The sequence below is a fragment of the Notolepis coatsorum genome (assembly GCF_963971535.1).
Source record: "Notolepis coatsorum genome assembly, chromosome: 17".
Taxonomy (NCBI): Eukaryota; Metazoa; Chordata; class Actinopteri; order Aulopiformes; family Paralepididae; genus Notolepis; species Notolepis coatsorum.
The window spans coordinates 93825917-93844808 of record NC_140181.1 but is presented as its reverse complement, the minus strand read 5'-3'; the positions used below and the strand labels follow the sequence as shown (position 1 = coordinate 93844808).

Below are 18892 nucleotides of genomic sequence, written 5' to 3'. Positions count from 1 at the left end.
GGTGTGATTTCAAATTTCCTCAGAACCCTATATCAGAATTCTAGTCAGTGACCAGTTGCCATCATTAGAATGGTTTGACAATCACATTTCCTAGTAAACGATCCGAACACGAAAGACGACGTCTCAGCCTCATCTTACATTCGGTTCGGTATTACGAGACGGAATAACGTCAAGCTCTATCACTTTTCTTCCTTTTCCACAGGAAAGCACCTCGCGGAGCGACCCTTATTAAATCCACCCTGTCACATCTCTGGCATGTTTACTCTACACCCAGCCCCGCTGGTAAAGAGGTCCTGACACTGCTGTCTCTGTGTTTCATTATCTCCATGGTGACCGGCGGCCTGCTTTACCACTGGCTGTCAGCGACCCTGAGGTACGACGAGCGAGCGGCCGTCACGACCGCCGCCGTCTACAGCATGGCCGTCCTCCTCTCCTCGTTCCTCTGTCACCCGCTGCGCTGCGTGCTCACCATGATCCTGCCCACGCTCTGCAGCAAGCAGGGCCGCAAGCTGATCGTCTCCACCTCCCTGATGATCCTGGTGTTGAACGTCCTCCCCAACATCACGGTGAACATGGGAGTGGTCACGCGCGTCCTGAGCTGCACCTCCGAGGGCCTGTTCAGGACCCTGCTGAACTCCTCCGACTCGCTGAACAGGGCGAAGGCGGACCTCGTGGTTAAGTGGGAAGATTTGAACATCGTCACCAAGAACTTGCCTGATTTCACGCACGTCGACGTGTCGGAGGTCAAAAGGAGGTTCGGCGAAATGAGCGGGCGGATACGGAGAGACTTTTCGGACGCGGAAAATCTGCTGAAGAGATGCAAACTGCTGTCGAACAGGATTCTGGGAGCCGTTTTTGTTTTGTTTCTTATTGTCGAATCGGCACGCTACTTGAGATCCTATTTGACGTCGGTTCGATTTGATAACGCAAATCTCTCAAAGGAGTTACTGCAAAAAACAAGTGATAGTGGGATCCCGGTGTCTCCAGCCGACGTGAAAAATTGGATTCATTCCACCACAAGTTGTAAAATTACATCAGAAGAATGCCCCTCCTTTTTCATTTCACTGACCGTGGTGACTTTATATTTCATTGCAATTACATTCATAATTGTCCTGGATCACATTGTGTATCGTCTAGTTCAAATGAATATTGACTGGCTACTAGACATCCCTCCTACCACTGCCAGCATAAGTGTGGATTTTAAGGTAAGATAAGAGATTTATTTTTTACTTTCCACTTTAGTAAAAAAAATAAAAATAAAAAAGGCACTCATAAGATCCCAGAGCAAAAAAAACAAAACAAAACTACAATAAGCTACTGTTAACCACTGGTGGTAGTGAAAGGGTTAGCCTTCTGTAGTGTGGTAGTGAAATGGTTAACCTTCTCTAGTGTGGTAGTGAAAGGGTTAACGAAGGGTTATGTATATAACCCAGTTCTATGAGTTATGGTGCGCTCAGGGGGGGGGGGGGGGGGGGGGGGGGGGGGAGTCACCGATCTGACATTTTTGTTTTTGGAAAAAAACATTCAACAATTTCTCTCATAATGTTGAGTACGATCAGGCTAATAAACAACAATGACATTTTTTCACAGATTCGTTTTGTTCACATTTACCTATAGGGTGCCAATGATCATTGAGAGTAGCTACTATATGTTTAGCGCAATTAACCGATCTCTCACCTGTGATTGAGGATCAAGAACAACAGTGGGGATAGAGCAGGGGTCGCTACTGCTGGCCACACCTCAGGCTCTATAGAGATCTGGAGGAATTCACAGTATAAATAGTTGCTAAACTCCAATCCACTCCAAAACAAAGAAAAGCACTACTGTATGTTTGGAGCTCCGGGAGGGTCATCAAGGAGAACCTGCCTTTTCTCAGTCCTTGCCCCACAATGGTGGAATGACCCACCCCAGTTAGGGCAGCCGAAACCCGTCCAATCTTTCGCCATCGACTAAAGATGCACTTCTTCAACCATTATCTGAAATAAAATAAATAAAAAATAAATCTAACCCTAACTAACCTTACTGTCATGCCTACACACTGTAGCACTCAACACTTTGATGTACATTGTTACTCAGCTGATAGAGTTGTGCCCTTCCTGATGACTTGTCGTACAGAACTTGTAAGTCGCTTTGGATAAAAGCGTCAGCTAAATGACTAAATGTAAATGTAATGTAAATGGGGTAATTCATGTATGTACTTTTTGTCTGCTATAGGCTGAGGTGTTCCTCGCTCCAGTTTGCCTTATCCCACAGAAGTGTTTCAGACAAGAGCTGCCAGGCTATCACAGGGACTACGAATGGACCTTCTTCAGCCCCCAGGCGTCCCGCTGCCACGTCCTGCCGGCGGCCCCTGACGTGAGGGTGACCGTCCTGCTGGGGCTCCTCTGGCTGGCGAGCTACATGATGGTGTTCCTGGAGGTCTACGCCAGGCGGATCCGTAGAAACATCTCCGCCTCTTTTTTCAAGAGGCAGGAGGATAAGAGAAGAGACTTCTTGCTGACGAAGATACAAGCAAAGCAGCAAAGGAGCGACGTTTATGTAGAGGTTGTGGCGCGGCATGGGTGAACCGGCAAGATTCCTGTTGTTGATGATGATGATATTATTATACAGTGGATTCAAAAAAGAACTTTTTAAATGTAAAACGTTTAAATTCAGTATAACCTTTTTATATACTGTGAAATCAGATGGCATCATAGAACAGAGGACACAGAGACAGAGCCGGCCCTAGCCTTTATGAGGCAGGATTAGATTTGGGGGCCCCCCCCCACCACCACCTCTGTGGCTGTGCCTACAATATTATAGGGAGGTGTAGTATGACGTCACTTTGGACCGCCCGCAAGGTCCACCCGTATAGGGATCTATCATTGGGAAAATGGATTATCGGCTATTGTAACAATTCTGCCTCATGAACATTGAAAAGCTTTCCATTTTTGCACAAAATGAGTTCCATTCTATCACTAACATTATTGTTTAAGCATTTTTGGTTGAAATTAAATTTGGCGATTTTCTTTTATGATTAATTGCAAATATTTTCATGTTGAGCTATAGATTGTGGATGAATATGCACAGAAAGGTACACCATGCAAATGTTCATGCTTTATTTGTTTTAAACTAGACGATTTAGAAATGGGCAATGGGAAAATACATTGCGCTTTCAAGATGGTGGACCGGCCGGAAACAGCAATGACGTAACCACTACACCTCCCTATTGACTATTGTCAATGCTTGATCATTCACACACCGAGGGACTGTGTTTTGTATTTTCTATGTGCCTTGTTTTTCTTGTAACCTGTTGTCTTCGTAAAGCTGTATGATTGTATAGATTTTTGTGTACGAAAATTGTAAGAAAAAAAAGAAAAAAAATGTATTAGCTATCCAGCCCATTGACATAGTATTGTGTGTTTGTATGATTACCATTGATATAATACTGTATACACAAATCACACACAGACAACAACAAAAACAACACCAACAACAACAAAATAAACATTTCTCTCTTGTGGGACATTTCAAGTGTGTGTACGGACGCTTATTATAGTCACTCTAGAACTCGTATTGAAACCTTGCCGTCTACACTTTGGTAATAAATAGCTCTGATTCCAAGCGCTCTTGGGGAACTGAGCAGGAAGAACATCACTGAGTCACTGCGTCACAGGACCTCTCTCTTGCACAAAGGGCACTCTTGTATAGGCCCTCCTCTCATAGAATACAATAGAATAGAAATACTTTATTTATCCCGAGGGAAATTCGGCACTACAGATCGAAACATTTAGGTGGTCAGAAACAAAAGTCACGAATAAGAATAAAAATAAAGAATTAAATACCGTCCGGCTCTTAAATTTTTTTTATATACATTCTGTTATGTATATATACATTCTAAAATATACAGTAAAAATATACACAAATATACAGTAAGTGTACAGTAAAAAGCGTAAAAATTGTAAAATGTCGATTTAAAAGTAAAAGTCCAGGCAGATGATGTCAGATAGTACTGTCACCCTGTGCTCAGTGATCAGCACATTGTCCCGGTTTACCGTCCTGGGCAGCGGGTTTGGCTTTCCACCCGGGATCTCCCTCTCCGGGTGGAATCCAGGAAGCTGGCTCCTCGCTTTATAGGCCCCTTTAAAGTGGTGCGTCGGGTGAATCCTGTGGCTTACAGGCTACGGCTTCCGAGCTCGATGAGGGTTCATCCGACGTTTCATGTGTCCCTGTTGAAGCCATTCCTCTCATCGCCCTTGGCCCCGCCACTGCCTACGATTCCTCCGCCTCGGTTTATTGGTGGTCAGCCCATTTACACTGTGCGGAGGATACTGGGTTGTAGGCGGAGGGGTAGGGGGTTTCAGTTCTTGGTGGATTGGGAGGGGTACGGGATAGAAGAGCGTTCTTGGGTGCCTCAAAGGGACATTTTAGATCCCAGCCTGAATGTTGATTTCCGGCGGCTGAATCCTGAGGCCCCCAGGTGAACGTCTGGTGCCGTTCGTCGGGGGAGGGTACTGTTACGTTCTGGTTGCTGACTGCTGTCTGGAACCACCCACCATTCTGTCATCTGTCACTTGGCTACTGTCACCTGTCTCCCCTGTCACTTAGTGCTGTCACTTAGGGTATTGTTCCTGATTGGCTGTCACGGTGTGTGTGGAATGTTAGAATGTGGTGTCTATTTAACCTTCCTATCTTCTGCTTGATATCCGTCAGGTCTTCATTATAGCGTTCGGAGATAACGCGGGCGGTTCCGGTTCTGGACCACCACTAAGCTCCATTATCTTATCCCCTCTTCTTCCTGCCACTCGGCATTGTATCCTAGTATTACTCTTTGTGTTCTTTACTATTAAAACGAACCTGCTTAAGAGTACACCCTCTCCGTCTCTGTGATTGCATACTGTTGAGTTATAATCATGAGATCTTAGGTTTGTTATAATGAAGAGACGATATGACACAGGCGATAGCTTTCGAGTCCGTGCATCCTTTATTTAACTCCCCCCCCGTCACACATCAAGGTTCCTACCGCACAAAGGTTCCTATACAAATATGACCTAATACTATATCTCCCTTCCTAGGATAAATAACTTTCCCTGAACTTATAACATGACAGTCTCAACAATCAACCATAGTAGCTAAATATAACTAACTAATAATATTTTCCGCTTCTGTATAAAGTTATTTGCAATTATACAACACATTAGAATGGTAACTTAACTTCTTTCTTAGAGAAGGGTGGGGTAGACTGCCCCATATCTCACTCTGTTTTTTTTTATTTTTTGTTTTTTTATTATTATCATTAGGGACTTAACTACGTCTGCACACAAAGTCATTTAGGTGCCCTGGAGGGCCCCTCACTCTAGGTGGGTATCGTCTCTCAGTCATTAAGCTCTGTGGCTGCCGCTGCTGTTGGTTTTGAGTCACTTTAGCGACATGTGTCTCCACTACATCTGTTTTACGGTTCACCCATGGTGTCGTCTCAGGTAAGTCGGTTTCAGAATCTGGAGCCACCAGGGTTGGGGAGAGGTGAGACCTGTTTCTCCGTAGGGTACCTCCTCCGGGTGTCTCCACAAGGTAAGACCTGGGTGTGCCTGCCATAGACACCACTGTGCCTCGCTCCTTAGTGTCTCTGATCCACACATGTTCACCCGGTTGGATGAGGGGCAACTGATGTGTTCTGTGTCTTCGATCGTAGTTCAGTCGCTGTTTTTGTCTGTAAACTTGTTCCGTCCTTCTTAGTTTCTCTGTGTCGGCACATCTTGGTTTTAGTTGGGACGGGATGACAGGAACAAGAGTTCTGATTTTTCTACCCATGAGAAGCTCCGTGGGACTGAATCCGTTTGCGAGTGGGGCGTCGCGGTAGGCCATTAGAGCAAGGTAGGGATCACTTGACTTTTTGATCAGACTTTTTATAGTTCTCACTGCGCGCTCATTTCATCATGCAGTGTCCCATATCCACAATGTTCGGCCAGGCAATGCAGTGCAGTAATAAAATTATCTGTTGACTCCCCCGGCTCCTGCTGCCGCTGGTTAAACTTGGCCCTCTCGAAAATGACATTTCTGCGTGCTATGAAGTGAGCATCCAAACTGTCTTTGACCGTCTCATACTGAGCCTGTTCTTCGTCGCTCAGATGCAGGGAAGTCAGAATATCCTCAGCTTCTTCTCCCATAGTGTAGTAGATTAAAGCATTCACTTGGTTTTCTTCTGCTTGGGTTTCTAATCCCGACGCAATCCGAAATCGATCGAATCTTTTTATCCATTTTGTCCAGTCTTCTGCCTTGAAAGTGAATTTCTCTGGCGGGGGAACTTGAAACTGACTCATACTTTCGCTTTCGCGCCGTTGGGCTCGCGCTGCCGTCTCTAAACTCAAACTCAAACTCAAACTGTACTAACGTTACTGTAGCAGCCTACTCTAAAGTCTATACTACTTAGTTAACGCTATATCTAATGTTCAATCCCACATCTGACACCATGTTGAGTTATAATCACGAGATCTTAGGTTTGTTATAATGAAGAGACGATATGACACAGGCGATAGCTTTCGAGTCCGTGCATCCTTTATTTAACTCCCCCCCGTCACACATCAAGGTTCCTACCGCACAAAGGTTCCTATACAAATATGACCTAATACTACACATACCACAATTGGAACTCACCTACCTCCATCCTGACAGCCATGGAGAGCCTCCTCTACTGCCATGGAGAGTCTCACCTACTGCCATGGAGAGCCTCATCTACTGCCATGGAGAGCCTCCTCTACTGCCATGGAGAGTCTCATCTACTACCATGGAGAGTCTCCTCTACTGCCATGGAGAGTCTCACCTACTGCCATGGAGAGTCTCATCTACTGCCATGGAGAGTCTCCTCTACTGCCATGGAGAGCCTCCTCTACTGCCATGGAGAGTCCCACCTACTGTCATGGAGAGTCTCCTCTACTGCCATGGAGAGCCTCCTCTACTGCCATGGAGAGCCTCCTCTACTGCCATGGAGAGCCTCCTCTACTGCCATGGAGAGTCTCACCTACTGCCATGGAGAGTCTCCTCTACTGCCATGGAGAGCCTCCTCTACTGCCATGGAGAGCCTCCTCTACTGCCATGGAGAGCCTCCTCTACTGCCATGGAGAGTCTCCTCTACTGCCATGGAGAGTCTCATCTACTACCATGGAGAGTCTCCTCTACTGCCATGGAGAGTCTCACCTACTGCCATGGAGAGTCTCACCTACTGCCATGGAGAGCCTCCTCTACTGCCATGGAGAGCCTCCTCTACTGCCATGGAGAGCCTCCTCTACTGCCATGGAGAGTCTCCTCTACTGCCATGGAGAGCCTCCTCTACTGCCATGGAGAGCCTCCTCTACTGCCATGGAGAGTCTCCTCTACTGCCATGGAGAGTCTCACCTACTGCCATGGAGAGTCTCACAGATGAAAATAGGAATATATATATATTGCCGTCTGTCACAGAAAATTATGTTTTCATCTGTCAAGGTGCTCCTCACCTAAACTGTTTACAGTTTCATCTGTTGTGGTGCTCTGAATGTGGGGAAGCCTGTTGAATCCTGACTGTATTGTTTTGCATGCTTGACAATGACATTTATTCTGGGCTATGCATGTCTGTTTGTGATGTTGATGCAGCGTCCTGTCGTACTGCGTAATACTGGTGCATCCCTAATGGTTTAAGTCACCATCACGTCTCTGCAATTAATGTATTGTAACTCTCAAGTGTTGATAGAAATAGAAATAGAAATACTTTTATTATCCCGTTGCAGTGTCAAATTTCCCACGGGATAATAAAAGTATTTCTATTTCTATTTCATTTCTGATCCTTGTGTTAAATCACTTTATTCCACTTGATAGAGGCGGCACGGTGGTGTAGTGGTTAACACTGTCGCCTCACAGCAAGAAGGTCCAGGGTTCGATTCCCGCTTGGGGACCAGGTTTCCATGATGCCAGGTACCCAGGGGGGGGATCTCCCAGGCCTTTCTGTGTGGAGTTTGCAAGTTCTCCCCGTGCTCGCAAGGGCTCCACCCCCCCCCCCCCCCCCCGATAAGAGAAGCCCAATGGAAAAACATGATCGCTTACGCTGTTGCGTCCCTGACGAAGACGGGCAGGAGCACTTGGATTGGTCCCCAGGCGCGGTATCCTCGCCAACGCCCTGTCTGCTCCCGGCAGCCCTTGGGGGGAAGGACGACGGGATGGGTTAAGAGCAGAACACAATCGCATCGGCGACCCTGAGAAAGACAATTGCATGTGTGTGTGTATTCCTCTGTGTGTGCCGCCCATTGCATGTCGTTGTGTCGTTGCATGCCGAATAAAGACCTCTCTAAAGAGGTCCTGCATTATAAAAAAATAAAGATAATAGTCTTAGTGTCATGGTGACATTATTCAAAGTCGGTTAAATTGCTTAATTGATAGCACTGAAGGCCTAGGTATAAAATCCACCCCGCCACTGCTATTGTCACCTTCTTGGGCACACAGCCATGGGGGAAAACACAGGGTCATTCCATCAAAACGGGTTCAATTTACAGGAACAGCAGGGCATAATGGCTACATGAGTAGAGCTCCGGACTCATGATCGGAAGATCACCGGTTCGAGCCCTGGTCAAGGCTGCTGTCGGAAAGTGGTGTTGTTGTCCAGCAGGGGGCACTCTGTCCTCTGGACTTGTCAGTAACAATGGGTCTCATTCTCCAATATTTTCCAAAGACTTCTCTTAGGGCAACCACCTTGGAACCGACTGAGACAGAATCGACGACAAGTTCACTCTGATTCCCCAACGCGTGGGGAAGATGTCTTAAGTGGCTCAAACGATCACAGCTGGTATGCCGGCGATGAGGAATGTCACTATGAACGCGTGTTCTCGTCTAGGTCAGAGACGCGTCCGAAAGCTCTTTATAAGCCAGGCTCTGTGCCGTGTGCAAATGGAATCGCAAAAAGTCGAGAGTTTAGACACACACCTGTCCAGCTCATTAAATGCAACTGATGCAATGCAGCCATGTAAAAATGGTGGCGGAAGCGCTTTGTGACCGATCAAAATGAGATTAGATTAATCATGTATTGTCATCATATACAGGCTACTACAGCTCGTGACCACCTGCCGCAGCGCGCGCGCGCGCACACACACACACACACACCCACACACCCACACACCCACACCCAGCAGTACTGTATAGTCTACATGCGTAATGAATGAACGCAGTAGGCTTATATTATTCTAATGACTTGTTTTATTAGGAAATCACATAGATACTGCGCTGGCTATTGTACAGTCCACCAGTCCGCTGCCCGACTCTGGCGACCTTAATATGTATATTATCTACTAAATCCTAATTAAACAAGTAATTAGAATAATATAAGCCTACTGTTAATTCATTAGACACGTAGGCTACATAGTGTATTCCAATATCTGTTTTTATTGATTAATGATATATTTGAAAGAATGCAGGTTATAGCTATATAAAACAAATGTCTGTCCCATTGTACCAATCAATGGGATATATTGCATGTTGGCTATAACCTTGGCTATAATCTTTCAAATGTATAATTAATCAATAAAACAGATATCTAACAAATAAGAAATACAAATGCCACAGAAGGCATTAAATAATTATTATTTTCAATCATTTCACAATAATTGCATAATTGTGTTTGAATATCTGAGTAATTAAAGTAATTATACATTTGTCCAAAATAGCTGGTTCAGATATGGTTAATGGATAAGTGGCCAGAATCTTCGCAGCTGGGTTCCCATGAATGAAATACATCACTCATTCTAAAACTGCAATGCGCATTCTCGTACACCTGAATTTGCATACAGACACACCCTGCTAGCTCCTTATAAGGCGAAGGCCTTGTGCAAAACAGCTTGAGAGGTTCGGCATTGCATCTGCACCATGCTGAGCCATTCTACAGGTAGCACAGAAGCGATCAAAATGAGATTAGATTCAAATGTATTGTCATTATACAGTACAGTACACCATCCAACCAGAGTGCAAATGTAACAGTAAAGTGCACTAGTAGCATGCAATGCACAGGTGATGAAACCCAGACATCTCATTTAGTAATGTCAATACTGAACGACTGCACGCTTGACAAGAGCCAAAACGCACAGTCGTTCAGTATTGACATTACTAAATGACATGTCATGCTAATTATGTCATGTTCTATAGGGATTACTACTATAATACCTAATAAAACAAGTCATTAGAATAATAAAAGCCTACTTTGATGGAACGATTCATTTTGCGTTAAAATTCTCTCCGCTCTAAACCGTATTTAATTCGACGGTGCATTTTTACTAAAACATTTGGAATATTCCTATAATGAGGCTGTATATGTATGTCAATGAATTTCCACAAGGGGATTAATAAAGTATCCTATCTATCTATCTATCTATCTATCTATCTATCTATCTATCTATCTATCTATCTATCTATCTATCTATCTATCTATCTATCTATCTATCTATCTATCTATCTATCTATCTATCTATCTATCTATCTATCTATCTATCTATCTATCTATCTATCTATCTATCTATCTATCTATCTATCTATCTATCTATCTATCTATCTATCTATCTATCTATCTATCTATCTATCTATCTATCTATCTATCTATCTATCTATCTATCTATCTATCTATCTATCTATCTATCTATCTATCTATCTATCTATCTATCTATCTATCTATCTATCTATCTATCTATCTATCTATCTATCTATCTATCTATCTATCTATCTATCTATCTATCTATCTATCTATCTATCTATCTAGAGGAGATCCTGTACAAGAATCTTGTTTGTTGGTTGACTTTTTTGATTACATTGGTTGTCATTTTGTCACAGGAAAGATTTGCCTCTAGGATAGAACCCAGGTAGGTAATTGTATCTTTCCTCATGACAATATTGTCACCCACTGTAACAGAGAAGCCGTTGGCCTTGCACATTAATTTGTTCATGCATGCACTTTCCCAGGGGTTAAAGCACTGAGATCCCACCCCCTGTATCGGTAAACCTCGATACAGTTTTTCTCAATTGCTTTGGTGCATTTCTCTGATCAGAATTAAAGTTCTCATAACTGTCAGTTCAACCTCCACAACATTTGGTCATTTGTGCACATCATAGTAGCAGTTTCTCATTCCTCCGAACGAATTGCAAATGCTTTTGGACATGCATCAATTGCTTTCATACAATTCTCTGCTGTTTTATAACATTATCATTTGCTTATGTCATGTCAGTCAAAATTAACTATACTTATGACTGCTGAATAGTCATTCCCTATACAACTAATAGTCCTCATTTCATTGATTGAGTCATTACATACAAAAATGTTGAACTAGTTGTCAAAATCTTTCAATCACGGCCTCACAATGGCTGAGGCTGGTCAAAGGTTGCAGCCAAATGTTGAGAGAACCACTGTAAATTAAATTACTGTATTCAAACATTTCGTCGGGAGAGCAGGTGTGTATACTGGACAGTAATTCAGCACTAAACAATCTGCACTGCACTACTGCCATTGTGTCATACATGAAGCTTGCAGTGGGACAAGAACTTGTCACTTTTTACATTTTACATTTAGACAGCTTTACTGCAGCACAGATTTACTGTATTGTAGTGTACAGTAGTGTTACAGTAAATATTTGCCATATTTACAGTATGGTACTGTACTGCATTATTTTACAAGTGGGAAGCACTGTTATTGTACACTACAGTAATATGGGTTACTGTAAAGCAGTATATCTCATGTTTGCTGTACATTACTGTAATTTTACTCTGCACCACATTGCAAGACAACCTCGCAGAGGTGGAAGAGGGCCCCTTTTTTCTCCGCAACAAGAGGAAGCCATTTGTGCAATGGTGATTGCAAACAATGCCATAAGGTTGACAGAGATACAAAGCGCTGCTATAGAGGATGACAATATCTTTGGGAATATTGAATCCGTTTCAATCGCTACAATTGACAGAGTGCTCAGTGGAAATTAAATGTGCATGAAACAATTGTAGTACAATTGACAAATGAGTAGCCATTTGACTGGAACAGAGTGAAGGAGATCCGCCACCAGTATGCACAAGTAAAACATTTATGTGTTCTATGCATACTCTAATGTTCAGTGCTGTAAACTGGTTACTTTGTGTAGTGCCATGCAGTACACTTACATGACAGTTCATACTGTACAATATGTTGTCCAAAATGCATTATGTTACACAGGAAAAGTTTATAGTTTTTATCTCTCTCTCTTCTGGGATAAAGCGTGTACCAGGGAACCGCTGCACACATTATACGGTTTCAATCTGGCAAAAGGTAGACCGCGTGGAAGAAATCCCATTGGACAGAGAGCAACCATTGATGTCCCAGACCAACAAGGAGGGAATATTACAATGTGTACAGTGTGTACAGTAATGTGTAACTGTAGATTTCAAATGGCTGTGCAAATAGTGTATAGTGCTGTCTTGAGCATTTTCAGGTAGTGTCACCAATATCTGACTTTTTTGCATTGGAAAACACTTACAGAGTGATCTGTCATAATGAAAACATGACAAAGCCATTTGACTATCTTGTTCATAAACAATGGTGTCATAGGACTTTTCATTTTGATAACAGTGACACTTTCATTGACATGAATACTTGCTTTTGAGGAATGAACTATCCATTTTGAGCAAGTGACACGCTTCTGCAGGTTATCAACTAGGTTTTGCAGTTTGTACTAATTGTTTTGAGAAATGCACTAACAGTTATGAGGACTTTAATTCTGATCAGAGAAATGCACCAAAGCAATTGTAACAGGGCAGTGAGATCCCACCGTTGTCACCAATGTAACCGAGTGGATTTGAACCTGGGACCATAGGATCCACAGGCGGCCACACATCAGCTGAGCAAAAGGGTCCGACCCGTTAGCTGGTTGACATTTTCCTTATGTAACTATATGCCCTAAAATGGAATATTTTTTAGATTGGCCAAAGTGACTTAAGTCATTCTGCATGTGATTGTGTGTGTCGCGCTTGTCCGTGTCATGCGTGTGAAACAAGAAGCTTTCTTTCCATGTGGAGCCATGAGGAAGCCCACAAACATCAATATGACAGTGACTGTTGAGCAAGTTCCCTTTTTCTCTCTTCCGAGTCGTCCAATTCTCTTCTGACCTGCTCATCCAATTTAGAGCTTGCCAGGGAGAATGAAGTCCCTTGTACGGTCTCTAAACATTCCAGCCCCACTGAGGTAAGTACCATTATTTAGTATTTTCGTATCTGAATGCTCTGAATGGCTGTGATTTAGAGTAATGACATCATGACATAATTGAAAACCCAGCTAAAAGGATAATTCCCACGCAAAATATTAGGGATTATAATGTCTTTGTTGAAAGTTGCAACCAATACTGTGAAATATATCAATGATGGCTAATAAAACAATATACAGCATATATATATTTATATATCTATACCGCATATATATATGTCCATATCTGTCTGAATATATTAATAATCCTCCTTATAATCCTCGTATATACCTACTATACACCTGCAGATAACCCATACAACTGTATGATAGCATGTATTGTACAATAATGCAATATATACCGTATATACTATATATATATATATATTTATTCTTACATCTGTCTGTACATACCTATACATAATCCTTTTACATATCTGTAGATACTATATCTATATCTGTACATATCCCTTACTTACTCTTACTAGTTATGCTGCTGGCCTGTACGACTTACTAGCATACTGTCTTTATACCTGTACATATTAATATTACAACTCTGTACATACATTTAACTAGCACTACACTCAGTAGTACTAATTTATATATTTTATATTTTATATTTGCACTCTGGTTGGATGCCAAACTTCTTTTCGTTGTACTGTACTTGTGCTGTATGATGACAATACATTTTATTCTAATATAATCTAATTAACTGTATCATTCTTTTATCTATTCTACTACCAATATAATTAATACAACAGGGTAAAATAACACATTGTTAATGCACTGCAATTTGCAACAGTGTCATCAGACAATGTAAAAAGGTACATAATGTTATGTTATAGCCATAAATCCCAAACAAACGCTGCAACTATGAGTTGAACCAACGGTGGTTGATTAATACATATTTGAACCCTTTCACCAGGCACATGCACACATAGAGCCCAAGGGGTGCTTGAGCACCTGCCTTTTTGAGCCTCATAAAAAAGTGCCCTTTTTGAAAAAAAAGGAAAAAAATGTTTTAGTTTTTTTTACCGTTACGCATATAGACTGCCCTTCCAACTGAAAAATGTCAGGATAGAATCAAAATATTAGGTAAAGAGAGAGAGATGCCCCATATTCCATTGCAGCTTGCACAGCCTCCTCACCGTGCCTCTCCGCGGACCTATATATTTTATGCATAGCGTGGGTGGTGATGATGATGATGATGATATAAACCGCCGTGGCGCATACAGTTGAATGCTGGTATTACACTCATTGAGGGACACGAAGAAGTCAAGTCCAATGGGATTTGGGAATCTCAAATACAAATCGGGATTGGAATAAAAAAATGCATTTATATTAAACAATACAGAATATACAGCACTTCTTGGGGTCTGTAGGGTAAGCACTTATTCCCTCCCCCCTGAACATTTATGGAGATGTATGGGCCTTTTAAGTCAGTGATAAAAGTGTCTTTCAAGGATAAGTGAGCTCCTGCACTGATTGTTATAGTTCAATATTCAATATTTGATCACCAAAACCCCCCAAAAAGCATCAAAACGGGGCCCCCCGGCCGAAAAGGGCCCTTAAAAATCAAGATTGCGCGCTACGCGCACCTACCCCTCTAAAGTCCTGTGCACGTCCCTGCCTTTCACTACCACACTACCAAATGGTTAACCCTTTCACGGTGACAATACAGAAGGTTAACCCTTTCACTGCCACACGACAAAGGGTTAACCATTTCACTACCACACTACAGACGGTTAACACGTTCACTAACACACTACATACGGTTAACCATTTCACTACGACACTACAGACGGTTAACCATTTCACTACCACACTACAGACGGTTAACCCTTTCACTACCACACTACAGAAGGTTACCCCTTTCACTACCACACTACAGAAGGTTAAGCAAGATCGGGCTGAAATTTGTCAACAGCTCACGCTTCTGTGCTGCAACTTACTAGCATACATAAAGGATATTCATGTTAAGGTGTGATTTCAAATTTCCTTAGAACCCTATATCAGAATTCTAGACAGATAGATGTCAGTGACCAGTTGCCATCATTAGAATGGTTTGACAATCACATTTCCTAGTAAACGATCCGAACACGAAAGACGACGTCTCAGCCTCATCTTACATTCGGTTCGGTATTACGAGACGGAATAATGTCAAGCTCTATCACTTTTCTTCCTTTTCCACAGGAAAGCACCTCGCGGAGCGACCCTTATTAAATCCACCCTGTCACATCTCTGGCATGTTTACTCTACACCCAGCCCCGCTGGTAAAGAGGTCCTGACACTGCTGTCTCTGTGTTTCATCATCTCCATGGTGACCGGCGGCCTGCTTTACCACTGGCTGTCAGCGACCCTGAGGTACGACGAGCGAGCGGCCGTCACGACCGCCGCCGTCTACAGCATGGCCGTCCTCCTCTCCTCGTTCCTCTGTCACCCGCTGCGCTGCGTGCTCACCATGATCCTGCCCACGCTCTGCAGCAAGCAGGGCCGCAAGCTGATCGTCTCCACCTCCCTGATGATCCTGGTGTTGAACGTCCTCCCCAACATCACGGTGAACATGGGAGTGGTCACGCGCGTCCTGAGCTGCACCTCCGAGGGCCTGTTCAGGACCCTGCTGAACTCCTCCGACTCGCTGAACAGGGCGAAGGCGGACCTCGTGGTTAAGTGGGAAGATTTGAACATCTTCACCAATTTGAAGAAGTTGCCTGATTTCACGCACGTCGACGTGTCGGAGGTCAAAAGGAGGTTCAGCGAAATGAGCGGGCGGATACGGAGAGACTTTTCGGACGCGGAAGATCTGCTGAAGAGATGCAAACTGCTGTCGAACAGGATTCTGGGAGCCGTTTTTGTTTTGTTTCTTATTGTCGAATCGGCACGCTACTTGAGATCCTATTTGACGTCGGTTCGATTTGATAACGCAAATCTCTCAAAGGAGTTACTGCAAAAAACAAGTGATAGTGGGATCCCGGTGTCTCCAGCCGACGTGAAACATTGGATTCATTCCACCACAAGTTGTAAAATTACATCAGAAGAATGCCCCTCCTTTTTCATTTCACTGACCGTGGTGACTTTATATTTCATTGCAATTACATTCATAATTGTCCTGGATCACATTGTGTATCGTCTAGTTCAAATGAATATTGACTGGCTACTAGACATCCCTCCTACCACTGCCAGAATAGGTGTGGATTTTAAGGTAAGATAAGAGATTTATTTTTTACTTTCCACTTTAGTAAAAAAAATAAAAATAAAAAAAGGCACTCATAAGATCCCAGAGCAAAAAAACTAAACAAAACTACAATAAGCTACTGTTAACCACTGGTGGTAGTGAAAGGGTTAGCCTTCTGTAGTGTGGTAGTGAAATGGTTAACCTTATCTAGTGTGGTAGTGAAAGGGTTAACGAAGGGTTATGTATATAACCCAGTTCTATGAGTTATGGTGCGCTCAGCACCTGTCTGCACTGTACGAGCACTGAATAAAAAATTCCACCATGTACCTTTACATCCCAACATCCGTCTGACCACACCCCCTTGGAGGTTGATTTAGCTCCAATTCTACAATGGATATCAGGAAATCAAACCGAGGGGAAAAAGTCACCAATCTGACATGTTTTTGAGGAAGAGAACATTCTTTGAACAATTTCTCTCATTATGTTGAGTACGATCATGCTAATAAACAACAATGACATTTTTTCATAGAATCGTTTTGTTCACATTTACCTAAGCTAATTTCCCAAAAAGTTGCCGTGTTCCTTTAACCGTCTGTAGTGTGGTAGTGAAAGGGTTAACCTTATGTGGTGTGGTTGTGAAAGGGTTACCCCTTTGTTGTGTGGCAGTGAAAGGGTTAACCTTGTGTATTGTCGCAGTGAAAGGGTTAATCAGTTGGTAGTTTGGTAGTGAAAGGGAATGCCCCGGCGTCTTGGAATGATCTTCAGCTCACATTAAAAATCATCAAACAGGGGGGGGGGGGGGGGGGGGGGGGGAGTCACCAATCTGACATTTTTGTTTTTGGAAAAAAACATTCAACAATTTCTCTCATAATGTTGAGTACGATCAGGCTAATAAACAACAATGACATTTTTTCACAGATTCGTTTTGTTCACATTTACCTATAGGGTGCCAATGATCATTGAGAGTAGCTACTATATGTTTAGCGCAATTAACCGATCTCTCACCTGTGATTGAGGATCAAGAACAACAGTGGGGATAGAGCAGGGGTCGCTACTGCTGGCCACACCTCAGGCTCTATAGAGATCTGGAGGAATTCACAGTATAAATAGTTGCTAAACTCCAATCCACTCCAAAACAAAGAAAAGCACTACTGTATGTTTGGAGCTCCGGGAGGGTCATCAAGGAGAACCTGCCTTTTCTCAGTCCTTGCCCCACAATGGTGGAATGACCCACCCCAGTTAGGGCAGCCGAAACCCGTCCAATCTTTCGCCATCGACTAAAGATGCACTTCTTCAACCATTATCTGAAATAAAATAAATAAAAAATAAATCTAACCCTAACTAACCTTACTGTCATGCCTACACACTGTAGCACTCAACACTTTGATGTACATTGTTACTCAGCTGATAGAGTTGTGCCCTTCCTGATGACTTGTCGTACAGAACTTGTAAGTCGCTTTGGATAAAAGCGTCAGCTAAATGACTAAATGTAAATGTAATGTAAATGGGGTAATTCATGTATGTACTTTTTGTCTGCTATAGGTTGAGGTGTTCCTCGCTCCAGTTTGCCTTATCCCACAGAAGTGTTTCAGACTAGAGCTGCCAGGCTATCACAGGGACTACGAATGGACCTTCTTCAGCCCCCAGGCGTCCCTCTGCCACGTCCTGCCGGCGCCCCCTGACGTGAGGGTGACCGTCCTGCTGGGGCTCCTCTGGCTGGCGAGCTACATGATGGTGTTCCTGGAGGTCTACGCCAGGCGGATCCGTAGAAACATCTCCGCCTCTTTTTTCAAGAGGCAGGAGGATAAGAGAAGAGACTTCTTGCTGACGAAGATACAAGCAAAGCAGCAAAGGAGCGACGTTTATGTAGAGGTTGTGGCGCATGGGTGAACCGGCAAGATTCCTGTTGTTGATGATGATGATATTATTATACAGTGGATTAAAAAAAGAACTTTTTAAATGTAAAACGTTTAAATTCAGTATAACCTTTTTATATACTGTGAAATCAGATGGCATCATAGAACAGAGGACACAGAGACAGAGCCGGCCCTAGCCTTTATGAGGCAGGATTAGATTTGGGGGGCCCCCCCCACCACCACCTCTGTGCCTACAATATTATAGGGAGGTGTAGTATGACGTCACTTTGGACCGCCCGCAAGGTCCACCCGTATAGGGATCTATCATTGGGAAAATGGATTATCGGCTATTGTAACAATTCTGCCCCATGAACATTGAAAAGCTTTCCATTTTTGCACAAAATGAGTTCCATTCTATCACTAACATTATTGTTTAAGCATTTTTGGTTGAAATTAAATTCGGCGATTTTCTTTTATGATTAATTGCAAATGTTTTCATGTTGAGCTATAGATTGTGGATGAATATGCACAGAAAGGTACACCATGCAAATGTTCATGCTTTATTTGTTTTAAACTAGACGATTTAGAAATGGGCAATGGGAAAATACATTGCGTTTTCAAGATGGTGGACCGGCCGGAAACAGCAATGACGTAACCACTACACCTCCCTATTGACTATTG

General features: G+C 43.1%; 1 protein-coding gene across 1 annotated transcript; it reads left to right on the top strand.

The window, feature by feature from the left end:
• Positions 1-6653: 6653 nt before the first annotated feature.
• On the top strand, positions 6654-18297 carry ocstamp (osteoclast stimulatory transmembrane protein; the record flags this gene model as incomplete). The annotated part of the gene is made up of 3 exons (XM_084333559.1): positions 6654-7342; positions 15374-16382; positions 17898-18297. The coding sequence occupies 3 exons, from the start codon at positions 6654-6656 to the stop codon at positions 18243-18245; spliced, it is 2046 nt and encodes a 681-aa protein (XP_084189685.1). The 3' UTR covers positions 18246-18297.
• Between the last annotated feature and the right edge of the window lie 595 nt (positions 18298-18892).